This window comes from Erigeron canadensis, chromosome 5 (assembly GCF_010389155.1).
Source record: "Erigeron canadensis isolate Cc75 chromosome 5, C_canadensis_v1, whole genome shotgun sequence".
Taxonomy (NCBI): domain Eukaryota; kingdom Viridiplantae; phylum Streptophyta; class Magnoliopsida; order Asterales; family Asteraceae; genus Erigeron; species Erigeron canadensis.
The window spans coordinates 30,774,261-30,789,962 of NC_057765.1; the positions used below are offsets into that span (position 1 = coordinate 30,774,261).

General features: G+C 32.4%; 1 protein-coding gene across 3 annotated transcripts; it reads left to right on the forward strand.

The window, feature by feature from the left end:
- The first annotated feature begins 6,721 nt into the window (after window positions 1–6,721).
- LOC122599571 (tRNA dimethylallyltransferase 9) lies at window positions 6,722–13,285 on the forward strand. 3 transcript variants are annotated; one of them, XR_006323928.1, is made up of 12 exons: window positions 6,735–7,071; window positions 9,735–9,788; window positions 9,917–9,959; window positions 10,033–10,141; window positions 10,226–10,424; window positions 11,042–11,261; window positions 11,399–11,493; window positions 11,960–12,054; window positions 12,163–12,238; window positions 12,325–12,464; window positions 12,782–13,084; window positions 13,180–13,285. XR_006323928.1 is itself a non-coding variant. In XM_043772093.1 (11 exons), the coding sequence occupies exons 1-11, from the start codon at window positions 6,787–6,789 to the stop codon at window positions 12,867–12,869; spliced, it is 1,404 nt and encodes a 467-aa protein (XP_043628028.1). In that variant the 5' UTR covers window positions 6,735–6,786; the 3' UTR covers window positions 12,870–13,285. The 3 variants fall into 3 exon arrangements, 1 of the variants encoding a protein (XP_043628028.1); XM_043772093.1 differs by having other exon boundaries at window positions 12,782–13,285; XR_006323929.1 differs by lacking the exons at window positions 12,782–13,084; window positions 13,180–13,285 and having other exon boundaries at window positions 6,722–7,071; window positions 12,155–12,238.
- Window positions 13,286–15,702: the final 2,417 nt, after the last annotated feature.

The window sequence follows — 15,702 nt, forward strand, 5'->3', positions numbered from 1 at the left end:
TAAAATCAGCATCCAAATAACACTAAATATAGCCTAAAACAGTCTAAAATCAGCATACAAACAACACTAAATACAACCTAAAATCGGCATCCAAAAACTAAATACAGCAGAATCAACATCAAAACAATACTAAATATAGCCTAAAACAGCCTAAAATCAACATACAAATAACACTAAATACTATAAGCCATATTTCTAGTTGAAGATTCACTGCTAATAACATCATCTCTTGAAGAAGATAATTTTCTTTTCAAGTATTCCTCCATGTCTCCTAATAAAACAAATATAACTAATAAGATTAATAATGTTTTACATAAACAACTTAAAGAAATATAAACTAGCATCTTTCCAACTAGAGTTGAATCATAAAAAAATTCATAATTTATGATATTCATAATAGAATAATCAAAGATTTATAAAATTATGACCTAATACCAAGAAAAATTGGGGATTTGAAATAAATCATAAATAAAAGTTTACCAATACAAAATTCATAATATTATGACCTAATATCAAATAAAATTGAGGATTTAGAATACACGTTAAATATCAAATGTAAAATAATCAAATAGTTGTTGCTGTTGTTATTAATCTTGTACCTTGAAAACTCTCACCAAATCTCTAAAGGCTAAGACAATGATACACTTATACATCCACGTTTTTATTTTAATTAGTTAACTAGGATCTTGGAATTTTTTTTTCTAAGAAGCATTGGGTTTTTTTAAGTTGGGCTGGGTTCATTTGAGATTTTGGGCTGGGGTCATTCTAAGTAAGTCATCAAAATCAAAGCTATTGGGCTTGAGTTGGCTGGGTTCATCAGCCCCCCCATTTATAGTGTTGGATCCGCCCCTGCTTCCACCTAATATCTCTATGATATTCTTAATAAAGTTATTTACAAAATATGTCCCTTAACCATAAAATAACTACACTACTATTTACGTCAATTACTTTTATATTAATAACCACATCGTTACCACCACCGCCACTAGCACACTCTCGTATGTAAAACACAAAAGGTTTCTTTCATTTTCTGAACATAATTGAATTGTTCTTTTTTAACGCCAAATTATTACTCGCATATATTCTTATTTTTGAATTACCAAAAATAACTTCTTTATTCCACCTCATAAATTTAGGGAAGTGATGTTCGTACCACTAACTTTGATTAATGTATCACAATGTACATATTGTATAACTGACAGTACAAGTCGGTAATGCATAGTTGTAGTACACCAATCAAAATAAATGGTACAAATATCACTTCCCTAAATTTAAGGTGTAAAATTTAGAACCAGATGAAAACCCCAAAATACAAATAGCATTAACTCATAGGTCACAAACCTCATTTGGTTGAACACGTATATTTATTTATATAAACAAACTAACCCCTTAAATTTTAATACTGTACCTTTAAAATCCCTAACTTACCCTTTTAATCTATACTACCATCAAACACTTTATTCCTCAAAATTCCAAAAATACCCTTTAAAAAAACCTTACGCGTGTCCCTTCCCTCCCCGGAAGTTGCTCACATAGTATACCAAAAAAACACACATGCGTTACCGAATGTAATAATCAATCAACATAAACAACGCTCACTCTAAAATAACAACGGCGGTTTGCACTTTCAGCCGGACTAAGAAACACTTGAGTTGAATCATACATTCATGTAATAACACGGTACAACTACTTAACCAGCGTTTTTTCCTATGCCCCGTCGCATCGCACGGATACAATGCTAGTAATTTAAATACATATATACAATTTTAAATACGGTATATATAATTTTAAAAAAAGGGCCCTTAAAAAAGACAGCCCTGTGTAGTCACCACTTCGCACTATGCCTAAGCCCACATGCCCATATTCAAAGAAGATGAAAGATTCTTAGGGCGCGTTTGTTTCGCGGATTTTGAAGGAATTTGACGGAATTGGAATCACATTCCATTCCATTTGCTTGTTTGGTTGCTAATATAGGAAGGAATCTAATTCATATGGAATGGAAACATTCCATCCATTGTATGAATCTCATTCTTTAGGTGTATGTGATGGATTATGATTCCATCAAAACTTGAATCTAAAAAGACTATATTCTCCTTACAAATATCACCCTCTTCATCTCTATTAAGCACCCCAACTTCTTGTTAACCTCCGGGTAACATGTAACCAAACTCCGGCCAACCTTTCTCTGCCACCACCACACATGACCGCTTCTGTCCATAAAAACAGCCATTTGACCTCAACTTAAACACTACAAAAAATTAATAACCATAAAGTAAAGAGGAAAAATTTGTACACACCAACACTGTGATTCCGACCAGCAAAATCTCCGGCCAGCCACTCCGACGTTTTCAGTTACAGTCCTTCAATTCCACTGCCGCACCATCGTCGTTGACAACCACTCTTGAACCGTCGTCCCTCTTATCCATAGCCTCTTACAACCACCACAGTAAAGCCATTAATATATGGGTGACTTAGCATTTGATTTAATTGTTTCTAATCTCCATACATTGATGGGAAAAAAAAGACGGAATGAAAAATGGAAAAGGGGATGAATGATGATGATGATACGATGGAAAGGTCATAAAAGCAAAGCTAGAAGGGTTAGGTAGGCTCATTTTTTATTTTTAAATAAGAGGGTTAATTTGTCATTTCATAATATGTGATTTATGATTCTTTGAAGAATTTTACATACCAAACATACTAAAGCAATTAAATTCAATTTCATCAAATTTCATTTCATTAGATTCCATTCCATCAAATTCCATTCTTTCAGAAAACATTCTACGAACCAAACGCGACCTAATCTCTTTTAGAATCCTATTTGCACCTCAAAAGTATTACCGTACTATGGTATCCTATCATTTCCACTTGACTGTTTTTTTCTAATATTTTTATTTTCAAAATTTTGTGAATTATATTTAGCCCACAACTTACATACAATATTACATTGTAAATGTACTTTTACCACTTCCACAAAATGTACGTACAGACCACACATTAACATAGAAACAATAATGCAATAATATTAATACTAAAGAAAATAATAAATCCTCTTAAAGATTAGCATAAAAATGTTTTTTAAACTATAAGAAGTTGACATTGTAACATCCACTAATTCTCTTTCCTATTTCTGATTTTTCTACATGTCACGATTTCATCTTTAAAGAAAGTTTTAGATTATTTAATTAGGATTATCAATCATTTCGCTACTACTAATGATGCATAAATGACCAATTTTTGCGTTGTCCCTCCCCCTCCGGACCACATGATAAATGGAACTAAAAAATTAAAACAGCAAAATTACATATGGGAGTTTTTGCTGGAAAATTACCAACTAGATAGGTGATTAAATCCCAAAACAAAAATTATGGTTGCTAATTTGGGTGGGAATCTTGGGATGACCCTACTTCATGGCTGAGTTTAATATAAGCTTAGTCAACCTTGATTCTTTTATAATGCGATGTGATATTTGTATCATATAATTTGATTACTTTATCACTGTTGTGCATTGTATACTTGTACAATATGTTGTGAAAAAATGGATCAAAATATGTGGTATGATTATCAGTAGCCTTTTACTATTAACATGGCCAAGAAATTTCTTTGTAACCCAAAAACTTAGCACAAACCTCTTCATTTCGAGGAGAAATTTTACATGAGCCGCTAACCATGTTGCCGTAAAATTATTAATCAATCTATTTCGAATGGATAATCTTGATTTTTGATGTGATTTAATTTTGAGTGAAAATATTTTTTTAATTTGTATCATATATTATTTGACAAAAAATTTATCAATAAAACTTATATTTAAAAAGTATATCCATATATTTATTTATTTTTAATTTTAAATAGTACTTATAATTTTAATGGATCAGGCGATTCCTATCAATCTACCGTTTTTTATATTTATTTATTTTTAATTTTAAATAGTACTTATAATTATTTATATTAGGATAGGATATTACACATATTAATAAAAAATATTAATTTTGTTTATTTTTTTTCTATATATCTCTTATGTTTATTCCTTGTTTTTCCAAACAAAATTATAATTCTATTTTCAAATACTCATTTTCTTTTCCACTATTTTTAATTTTTGTTGTAATTTTATTATATATGATTCTCTTGTACTAAACACTTATTAATAAAGTGTTACGCGTGCTATACGATAACAATGTGATGATGATGTAATCGAATGGTGTCGGGAAATATGTGATGAAGGTAATGAATCTTAATCTTTTATTATACTAAAGCTAAGTTACTCTAACAATTTATTAACTAATCACATCTCTCGATTTCACACAATTTTCAATTTTGATTTTCTTTGACTTTTTAATATAAATATTTAATTTATTATAACTTTTAATATTCTAATTTCGGCGATATACCTTGAGATAAATGTCAACCATATATCTTGAGATAACTATTACATAATAACTTAAGTATAAATTATTATATATATAAATATATAATTTATTTAATATATTTAATTATGAAGTTTTAATCGGCAACTCTCTATTTCAATCCCAAAAGCCCAAACACAATACAACATCTCTATCCTATTCTAATCACAATCACAATAGGATAATATCAAGTCACTTAATTTCATTAAATTGATTATCGTTTATGTCATCATTTAATTTAATTTTAAATATAAAATCCTAATAACCATTATCAAAATATATTGTTATAATAATATTTATATTAATATATGTAAAACTTGTCATTAATTTATAAATTTTTTTGTTTTTCATCAATAATTATACTTTTTAACCCTGACTACTTAATTTAATTTATTTTTAGTCATCAACTTGAGAAGATTGTTTTATAATTTTTTGTCATTTAACTAATTAAAAGAATTTTAACATATGAAATATTTTTTATAAAAAATTATTTCTATACAATATATGTGTTCAATATTCTAGAAATATATTCTTTAAAATTTGATTTTACTTACAGTTTTTACATTTAAATTTATATATTTGATAATTTATCTAATCTTTAAAATGTTATAAATAATATCCCAAACACAATAACAGATGACGATATACAACATCATTAAGAATCACAGCACCTGGGATGATCATAAAACAAAGCACAATTTACAACAAATGGTTACTTGAATAATAAATCCAATTCAATATGAACTCCATTCATAATTCATTTTATCTCTCATTCAAAAAAGTATAAAATTTCCTCCTTTTTTTATATATTAGTTTTGCTTATTAATGTTTAAAGTTGCAACTGTCACTTAAATGAAGAGTCTTAATTGTTATCATATGAAAACAATCCTAACGGTTATACAATTAGCATAAGACAAGTGATTGAAAATAAACTTACTCGTGTTATGAGGCCGCATCATGATCAAAGACATATATTTGAATGTCAGTACAGGATCACAAATATGTTTATATTTTAATTATTAATTATCTTTCGTATAATTGGTTTCAAAAAATTCTATAATAGTGGAATTATTGATGCATGTGCTTTGTGAAATGACTACGACAAACAATTCCATTAAAATATTTCAACTAATAATGACAGTGATGAACCTGTGATTATTGTACCACAACTTATAAAGTATAGCACTTAAAACCGTATATCTTCAAAATTATAAGTTTTTTTGACTTAAATGTATGAGGATCTAATATTGATAATATCGTAAGTCTTGTGTCCAATGTTAGACACGGGTCTAAAATCTAATATATACTAAAAGGTAACTGACCTAACCTCAATTGACCAATTAAAACTCTCAATTTCTCTAAATTATCAAATTAAACACGTGACTAAATTTAATTTCTCAAAATCAAGTCATGTTATATAAATTAAAAAGTTTGTCGATAAAAATATAAAAACCTTTATATAGTAATGCTTCTAAATGATAGATACAACACAACTATTAATTAAGTTATCTTATTAAAACTACCTGTCGATTTTATTTTCTTTAAAAAAAAGGACAACATAGATAAATACAAGTATTAAAAAAGTGGCTATCTAACATACATAAAAAGCACATCTGCATCTTTTTTTAGTTTTTCTGTAAAAATTTCTTTTTCTCTCCTTTTCTTCCATTCTTAAAATTAGTATCTATGTTTTCAAAAAAGAAATAGATTATAGCTGCATTGTGTTTAACAAATTGGGTCTATTGCTATTAGCTTTATCCCATAACTAATTCATGCATAAATTATGACCAAAAAGTTTGTACATGACGAGAAACAATTGTTAACATTAGCATAAAACGAGCTTAATATAACAACATATTAGCCTACTAGAAAAATTATCTGGTAACTTTTTACATTTTAACGTGGTATAAGTCTTTTTGTGTTTGTAAAGTCAAGTCTTCTACTTTAAACTTTGACCGTGAAAATATTTGTCTATATCTTATAAAAATTCATATAAAATATATAGATGAATTGAGTTTTCAATGTACTTTTCATTAATATAACTTTCGTCAACTATTATATAACAAAAAAAAAGATATTTATGGTCAAAGTTGCAAGACTTGACAAGTCAAAATTGGACATTTAATATGGGACGGATGAAATATCTTTTACATGAAAAACGATTGATGATATAAATTAAGATAAGATTATAAAAACATATATTCCATAAATTTTGGTTAAAATTATTATAAAACAGGATAGATTTCACCAAGTAGAGTTAAAAAGTTTGATATCTATAAATTTAGTTATTTACCATTTTCCTTTTTTAAAAAAAAGTTATTTACTATTTTTTCCCTTTATCTAATTATCTAATAATTTGATGATAAACTCAATTGGCGAATGAATGAATATCTTCATCGGAAAATTTAGCATGAGTTACCTCCGGCTATCATCTTCACCGGCGGAGACATCTCTCCTCCGTCCTTCCGCCCTCTCATTCTTTACACACCGCCGCCAGACTATCCGGAGACACCTATTTACTACCACCGTCCAGTGCTCTGCTTCTACACACTCCAAAAAACAGAAAGTCATTGTTATTTCCGGTCCAACCGGCGCCGGAAAAAGTAGACTCGCGTTAGAACTATCTAAAAAACTTAATGGCGAAATCATTAGCGCAGATTCTGTACAGGTATAAAAACATACATATATATATACATATAGAAATTAGTTTTAATTTTGTTTTTAGTAGAAAATTATAATGATAGAATTGGTATTAAACTTTCAATTCATTGTTATTATATGTATTTAAATTCATATAACTTATTAAACTGGTGACGTGGCACCGGGTTTTGATGATGTAGTAATGACGTGACAATTTATATGTTAAGTGGATATATACTGTAGAAATGAGTAGAAAGTTTGACACACAAAGGGTATATTTGGCAAAATTAGCTTACGGCTTTAACTGAACGCTTGTGGCGGAAGCTTTTCAGATATATATATTTAGGTGTTTGCACTTTGCAGAGCTAAAACCAAACCATTAATAAAAAGTGTTAAATGACAAGAAGCTAGAAGGAAAAGAAAGGAACTGCCCACTTCCGTCTTTCACGGGTTTTGGGTCCCAATATCTCGACGGTGTATGGCTGTATGTGGGAGGTTAGGATGTAGACATACTTTACCCAGGTAGAGAGGCTGCTTTCTGGTCCCACCTAAATGGTTGAAAAGGACCTCCAGCCTTTGCATGAGATTAGGATCAAACCTGTGTACCCTGTCTACAGAGGCCAGAGTGTTTATAATATGATCCTACATCGGCCAAGTATGGGATTGGTTGGTGGTTTATAAGCCTATGTGTCCCCTCCTCCTTTGAACTAGCTTTTGGGAGTGAGTTCTACACTTAGCTTATGGCACGATACGAGCCTATTATGGGATGGGTTCGTATCAATTGGTATCAGAGTCATCCCTACCTTTCGAGGTTCCAACGCTCGGAGTGGTGGCTTGGACCCAAGGAAAAGGGTGCCAACCGTGACCAACATAGCCGTGACCCACGAGGACGTTGGCTCTTCAAAGGGTGGGGTATTAATATGATCCCACATCGGCCAAGTATGAGATTGGTTGGTGGTTTAGCTTAGGTGTCCCCTCCTCCTTTAAGCTTTTGGGAGTGATTTCTACACTTAGCTTATGACACGATGCAAGCCTATTATGGGATGGGTTCGTATCAATTGGTATCAGAGCCATCCCTACCTTTCGAGGTTTCAACGCTGGGAGTGGTGGCCTATGGACCAAGGAGAAGGGTGCCAACCGTGACCAACATAGCCGTGACCAACGAGGATGTTGGCTCTTCAAAGGGTGGGGTATTATATGTGATATGAATCAAAGCCAATAACCAAGAAGAAAATGAAGTTATATGATAGATAAGGTGCTGGATTTTGAGCCCCAGTAGCTCCACAAGTCGAATACGACCACAAATAAACTCAATTCCTAATACCCTAGATGGCACGAAGGCCTTATTAATAGATACCCTAAACTTGGCCAACAAGATATTGCCAAAAATAACATAACCTAATAATAAAAGCCGACACATAATTAATTAAATGGTAATTATTACTTAAGCCCTTGACCCACTGGACCCATTCAGCCCAGACTACCCATATCAATATGATCCCACATCGGCGAAGTATGGGATTGGTTGGTGGTTTATAAGCCTAGGTGTCCCCTCCTCCTTTGAATACCCGTGACTCGGCCACTTTAGAGTGAAACGATGAATCCCCACTTACATGAAAACCTTCTGTTTTAGCTGGCCGAAAATACTCATACCTAGAAAACCCTCCCTTCAATCCAGTAGTATCACCAATTTTCGGTTCCCCATTCAACACGTCACCTCCTGAAAGAGCAGGGTGTTCTGTTTCGAAAACCGGAGGTGCAGACGGCTTAATTACAGAAGTGTCAAGTGGTTGAGAAGAAAACTTCAGTGGTGCCAAAGCAGCTAATTGTTGTTGTATACCTGCCAACATTAATTCCGGTTTTGAAAACCTAGCATTCGAACTCGACTCCATCTTAGCAAACCTTGACTCTGTTTTTAGTTGACTTTGCGCCGTAGCCAGTTGAAATTCGTTGGTAGCAACCATGAATTTTTGCAATTCAGTAGGTTCAGTAGTTGCAGAAACTTCAGATTCTTTTCTTGGACTCATTGTTTTTTTTCTGTTTTTTTTCCCCCGATGAACAGTAACCTCGATGAACAGTGACGGATGAACAGTGCGACGATGAACAGCATCCGAGGATCGAACGTCTCTGATACCAATTGATATGTATTAAACTAGAAAATAAAGAAAGAATAAGAAAATTGATAAATTTCTGGATTAATGCCCCAGTAGCCCCTAGTTCCTAAGAACAATGATAATATTCTCCATACCTAAAAGACGATAGCCTAATGCCCTTATTTAAATAACATAGACTCTTAAGCTAACTTGTTCATCAAGTCACTAATAATAATAATAATAACTAAAAATAATTATTATCACTTAGCCACGTGACTTCTTTCTGCTACTCAGGAATTTTTTTCAGATATGACGGAATTGATATCGCCGTGAAATATACGGCCCAGCCCACTTATTCTCTTGATCCGTATCAGTTTACCACTGATCTAAACCACGTTGCTTGACAAGAAGCTAGAAGTTTTAAGCTAAAAGCTTGTTAATGTTGTGTACATACACTAACAAAACGTGATAAGTTGGATATGTTTCGGTGCTCTTATCCTAAGATTTATTGTCATGTATATCATAATCTACACTCGGTTCATTTTCGTTAAGTTAGTATGGTTTTAGTAGATATGGTTAATTGTTTATGTCATGACAGGTTTATCAAGGTCTTGATGTTGGATCTGCAAAACCTTCTATGAGTGAAAGACAGGTAACGTTAGGAGTTAAGATGTGTTCACAACCCGTAGCTTCTTGTTCATTCTTCTGACAATGTAGTTTTACTTGTTCTTTAGTACTTTCATAAACCATTATCATGTATTGCGACTTTTGTTTTTGTAGGAAGTGCCTCATCATTTAATTGATATATTGCACCCTGCCGAAGGTATATCTATATCATTTGAAATAAGTTGTGGGTCGCTGTTTTAGTTTGCAAGCTAACCACCTTATTCGACTAGATTATTCTGCTGGGAACTTTTATGAAGATGGAAGGCAAGCTGCAAAAGATATTCTTAGTAGAGGTCGTGTTCCTATAGTTACTGGAGGGACCGGATTATACTTAAGATGGTATGTATTTGAGTCTTTAGACCTTTAAATCCTATTGATACTGGGTTTCTGGTTCATGACAATTTATGATTAATCATGTGTAAGGTTCATATACGGGAAACCTGATGTTCCAAAGGCTACTCGAGAGATTAGTTTGGAAGTGCACTCTGAGCTTGCTAACTTTGAGAGAAGCTATGACTGGGATGCTGCAGTGCAGTTGGTTACCAAAGCAGGTGATCCAAGTGCTCAATCTTTACCTGCCAATGATTGGTATCGTTTGCGTCGCAAGCTTGAAATCATCAAGGTCAGGTTACATATTAGTCATGTAATTACAAGTTATAACAAGCCTTATCTTATGTTTCATCATGCACAATGATGATAATGTCTATCAGTGCACATGATGTACATAGGTGAAAGGCATTACGTATGATATGTGTATATAGTAGAGTTACCCAAATGGATATTGGATTGGTTGGGTAACAGTGGAAACACTTAATTTTATTGGTAGCGGATGGAGTAAATAGAACCATAACACTTCTTCCTCGGGAAATTTAGGAGGTGTTAGGCATTAGAAATACTCTTTTGGTGACTTCAACATGTTCCACCCATTTGACCGACTTTTTTTAGCTAAGTATGTTGATCTTACCTGTTAGAGATAAAAGATAATTCAAATCGACCCATTCATAAGGAAATGTATTTTTTTTGGCACCTCTTACCACATGATATGTGTATCTGGCATAATCAAGTTGATAAAGGTTATGCCAAATTATTCTTCAATGTTATTTATTTAGCTATTAGGTATTTTAAATATGTGAGCAATCAAAACATTTCCAACACCTACAGCTGTGGGTTCACTTGGATGTAAAATACTGCGTGAAAATTTTAGAACATTATATTGATAGGTCAACATTGATAATGCAGTCTACCGGGTTACCTCCATCAGCGTTTCCAGTGCCATATGATTCTTTTAAAGGAAAAGTTGATTCACCTTCTAAAGAAGACAGCATCGACATCTTGACTAATATAAATCCGGATGTAAAGCAGAAGGATTTGGATTATGAGTTTATGTGCTTTTTTCTTTCAACGTCAAGAACAGATCTCTATAGGTCAATTGACTTGCGTTGTGAAGATATGATTTCAGGTCAGCATTGGGCATAACATTTACTACTTGGAGCAATGTTATCCATGCAAAAAAATCTTTAGCTGTAGGTATATTTGTAGCTCGTGTCTTTCTTTAGGTTTGTGCTTATATGTTTAGTCCATATTGTATATTTATAGGAGATAAAGGCATTTTGTCTGAGGCAAGATGGCTCCTTGATATGGATCTTCGGCCTAATTCAAATTCTGCTACACGAGCAATAGGTTATAGACAGGTATTGTCTCCCATCTTATGTACTGTATATGTTTTTCATGTAATGCAGTTATACTGCTATGTTCTTGAGTTTAATTTAGGATAGAAAGGAAAGGATTTGGAAGGTTTTTAAAGTATGTTGTCTTCTTGAGTTTTATTTAAAGAACGAAGAAAAAGGTAAGTAAATGAAAGGAAAATCTAATAGATTTTAGTGTAAAATCTATCATCCCGGATGATTACAAAGGAAAGAAACTTGCCCCTTTCTTTTCCTCACTTTTTTTAGCTTTCCTTTATAAAACAAGTCGAACACAATATACGTCTTTGTTAGCTCATTCTGTTCTTATTTGTTCCTTATTTCAGCTGCTAAAGCATTACTACTATTCATGTTTATTAGATCATACTTAATCTTATAATTTTTCAGATTTGATTATTTACAAACCAATGATAGAACACATGATTTGCGATAAGGATTTAATGGCAAACTGCAGGCTATGGAATACCTTTTATATTGTGAAGAACAAGGGGGCAAAAGTTCACCTCGTGACTTTTATTCTTTTCTATCTGAATTTCAGAAGGCGTCAAGGTGGCTCTTTCAATATTTCTGTTACCTTCCAATAGTACAACATATCATTGTGTTAAATATATCTCACTTATACTACTAGAATTGTCTGATCACAATATAGTGTTGCAGAAATTTTGCAAAACGACAACTGACATGGTTTCGCAATGAGCCAATCTATCACTGGATTGATGCCTCAAGACCCCTTGTATGCCTTTCGTTTACTAAACTAAAGCTGTATCCCATGTCTCTAATCTCATATTCTCCAAGTTTAACAGCTATACCTACTTGCAGGAAGAGGTACTCAATTTTATATGTAATGCCTACCATGATCAAAGTGGAAAACTGGCAGTCCCTCGACCACTTGCAATGGAAAAAGATATGTCAGATCGACGAGAAATTGCGCAGCTAAAAACCTATCGGACTAAACGAGGGTATGCACTTCACAGTATAATAAAACCCAGTTGTTTTTCTGGTATCTTTTTACGCATTTACTTTTGAATTGGTTGATTTGGGTTGTGCTATATATATCAAACGGGTCAAATAAGTAAATTTTGAAAGAGGAACAGAATAAATGGGCCCAAACAGATTGGAAATCACCCAAATTGTATTTATAATACATTCAACCTCCTAAATTGTTTTACTAAAATATTTTGATTGTTGTTTTAATAATTTGTATTTGGACCCATCTTGCCATCTCTTGTTTTACCATCTTTGTTTTTTGGAATAAACTGACCTTATGAATGTACAGGGTTTTCATCAGCCAAGAGGATTGTTTGGATGTTCTTAACTGGATAAGCAATAGTAAAAGGCAAAAGACCGAATTGATTGCTAAGTAGCTTGTACGATCATTGAGGATAGTCTTTTTTAACTGCTTCAACTCACACTTTGAAGGTGCACCCTGAATTCATTGGCAATTGGCGTTCTGCTTTAGTACATTATCCTCAGCAAGCCTGAATATCTCTTCTGCTTTAAAACGCCTGGTGCATCAGTTTGTGCAGTTAATCCGGAGGTCAAGTTTTTTCATGACAAACAGTGTTATACAACAGGAAATGTAAGTCCTGCACCTTAGAACGGATGCGTTTGATATATGTGCCAAGTTTATAAAGCACATTAACTGATGACTATTGTGTTATTGTTGGATTATAGGTACTTGGTTTGTAGGTTACATGGCTTTGATGTAGCATATAGTTGTTTTTGTTTTGTACAATAAAAGAGCACTTGTACACTGTAATAAGTACAAGTACTTTTTTTCCTTCTTTTCTTCGAAAAGTTCTGTAGAACTGTAGAAGTTAATGCTTAATGTTTTCCAACTACATAAAACTAAAGGACATAATTTGTGGCTATTTTGAGGTTGCGTTGTCAGAAGAATCTTTGCAATTTTAGGAGAACTTCATATATGTTCCTCTTTTGCTTCCCCTGCAAAGAACAACAACCTTCTTGCAATCCTGATTTATAGTATTTTAAACTTCAATCTTGTAATGATTTCCGTTAAAGTCGCCGTGGCTATCAATGTGACGTTGCCATTTTCAATTGTGTCCCCGGAAATAGTAGGATTCACCAGAAAAAAGTTGTTCTAAAAGATTGTGTAGGTGAAGATCACAATGTATCGGCTCTTGTGAGTTGTGACAGCTAACATAATAAGAATGTGATTACATGGCAATTGTTTACATCTTAAAAGAGAAATTTAATGAACCCGTTATTGAGTTCAAATCATCTGTAGCATATAATTTTATTTTATCTTTTAGTTCATTGAGAGTTTTTGTTTTATTTCTCAGAAAAGGTTTTTTTTTTGGGAGATTTCGATTACTCGAGAGTTGGCTCAACAATCACCAAATATTCAAGTGGAAAGGGAGGCTTGTTTTCGAGTTCTCGGGTTCGAGTCCTACACTATACATATACATACTAGTGCTTAGACCCGTCCATTGGACGGGTAGTCTTAAGATATATATAAATTTTATAATAATTGTGAAACAAAAAGTGTATGACCAATATCTAAGCTTAATGAATACGAAAGCTAAACAGAAACATATGAAAATTAACTCCATATAAATATTCATTTCAGTTATCCTTTTTTTTCTCCAACTTTAGTTAAATAAAAAGTGTATGACCAATATCACAACTTAATCAATACGAAAGCTAAAGAAAAAACATATGAAATTTAATTCCACATAAATATTGATTTCAGTTTACCCCTTTTTTCTCCAACTTTAGTTAAATAAAAAGAGAAACAAAAAGTGTAGAGTATATAATTTGAAAAATACATACCAATTTATCAACAAAGATCATCTCGAACATTTTGATTTTCTTCGGGTTGTTCCACTCCGAAACAATCCATACATGCACAACACGGAGTCGTAGATGATGGTTAACATGTATTGGCTTAAGATCTTCAAGATGAACTAATGTGGACTTATTTTTTTTTTTTGTAGAAGAAGAAGTCATAATGAACCTATAATTGACAACAAATTAAATTAAAAGAGATAATAATAACAATAACATAAGAATTCAATGTTAAATAATAATAATAATAATGATTAAATATGGACAAAATATATAAATAAAAAATACTTTTTGTTAGTCGATCGTATTTTCTTTTTTCTTTTTTTTGCCGTAGGTTTTTTCTTAGGGTTGAGAATATGTGAGGGGTTTTACTATATATATTGATAATAATAATAAAGATTTTTTTTATTAAAGGCCGACCATTTTTTATTAAATAAATATTAAAAAAAAATAGAGGATTAATAAGGAGAGAGTATTAGGCTAAAGGAGGAGGATTAGGGGTACCAAGTGTATCCCCAACCCCCTCTTTTAGTTATATTACTAGTGTTCAGATAATAAAAAATTTATAGCTTCTTATATTCTAAAAGTGTAAACTATATAAGAGTATAATTAACTATTTTTAAATTGGGTTAAAGTGTAAATTGGTGATGAAAAATCAAAAAGTGTAAGTTAATTATTTTAAATTGGGTTAAAGTGTAATTTGATGATGGAAACCAAAAAGTGTAAATTAATTGTTTTAGATTGGGGTTAAAGTGTAAATTGGTGATGGAAAACCAAAAAGTGTAAATTAATATTAAAAAATTAAAGGATTAATAAGGAGGAGGGATTAGACTCAAGGAGGTGGATTAGGGTACCAAGTGTACCCCCAACCCTCTTTTAGTTATATTATTATAGATAGATTTGATGACCCGAGTTTTCCCCTGTAAATCAGAGATCTCCGCGGACCCGATTAAAAACTCTTATACCGTTATTCACGAGTAATTTTAAATAGAAAAAAAACTTACTACAATTGGCCCCCTTTTGACTTATTGCTTTGAGTGTATATGTATTGATGGCGTATCCATATTATACTACGAAAGGCCTGCCAAACGGACAAGTGCTAACCCGCAGCGTTACGAAGGAACCTGCGTGGGAAAGGCGCCCAGCTGGAAATAATACCCAAATAAGGAAGAGATCACCTAAATCTCTTCTTTCCTAAAATAAGGACAATCGGTTACAGCTGATAAAGAAAGGTAACCTGATCCATAATTAACGGATAAACTCAATGAGGAGGAAGTTTCCTTAAAGACTCTCCTTCCTACCTAATCACACATCTCCTATATAAGGAGACCCAAAACTTGACAAAGGGAGATACAATCGATCACTCAACAAATATACATACTTCTGACC

What these genes read in the sequence shown, in the direction of transcription:
- LOC122599571 (XM_043772093.1), top strand. Translation starts at nt 6,787, where the DNA reads ATGAATATCTTCATCGGAAAATTTAGCATGAGTTACCTCCGGCTATCA. An exon ending in GCAAGCTTGAAATCATCAAG is followed by an intron (nt 10,425 to 11,041) that starts GTCAGGTTACAT and finishes TTGATAATGCAG; the next exon opens with TCTACCGGGTTACCTCCATC. An exon ending in GAGCAATAGGTTATAGACAG is followed by an intron (nt 11,494 to 11,959) that starts GTATTGTCTCCC and finishes GGCAAACTGCAG; the next exon opens with GCTATGGAATACCTTTTATA.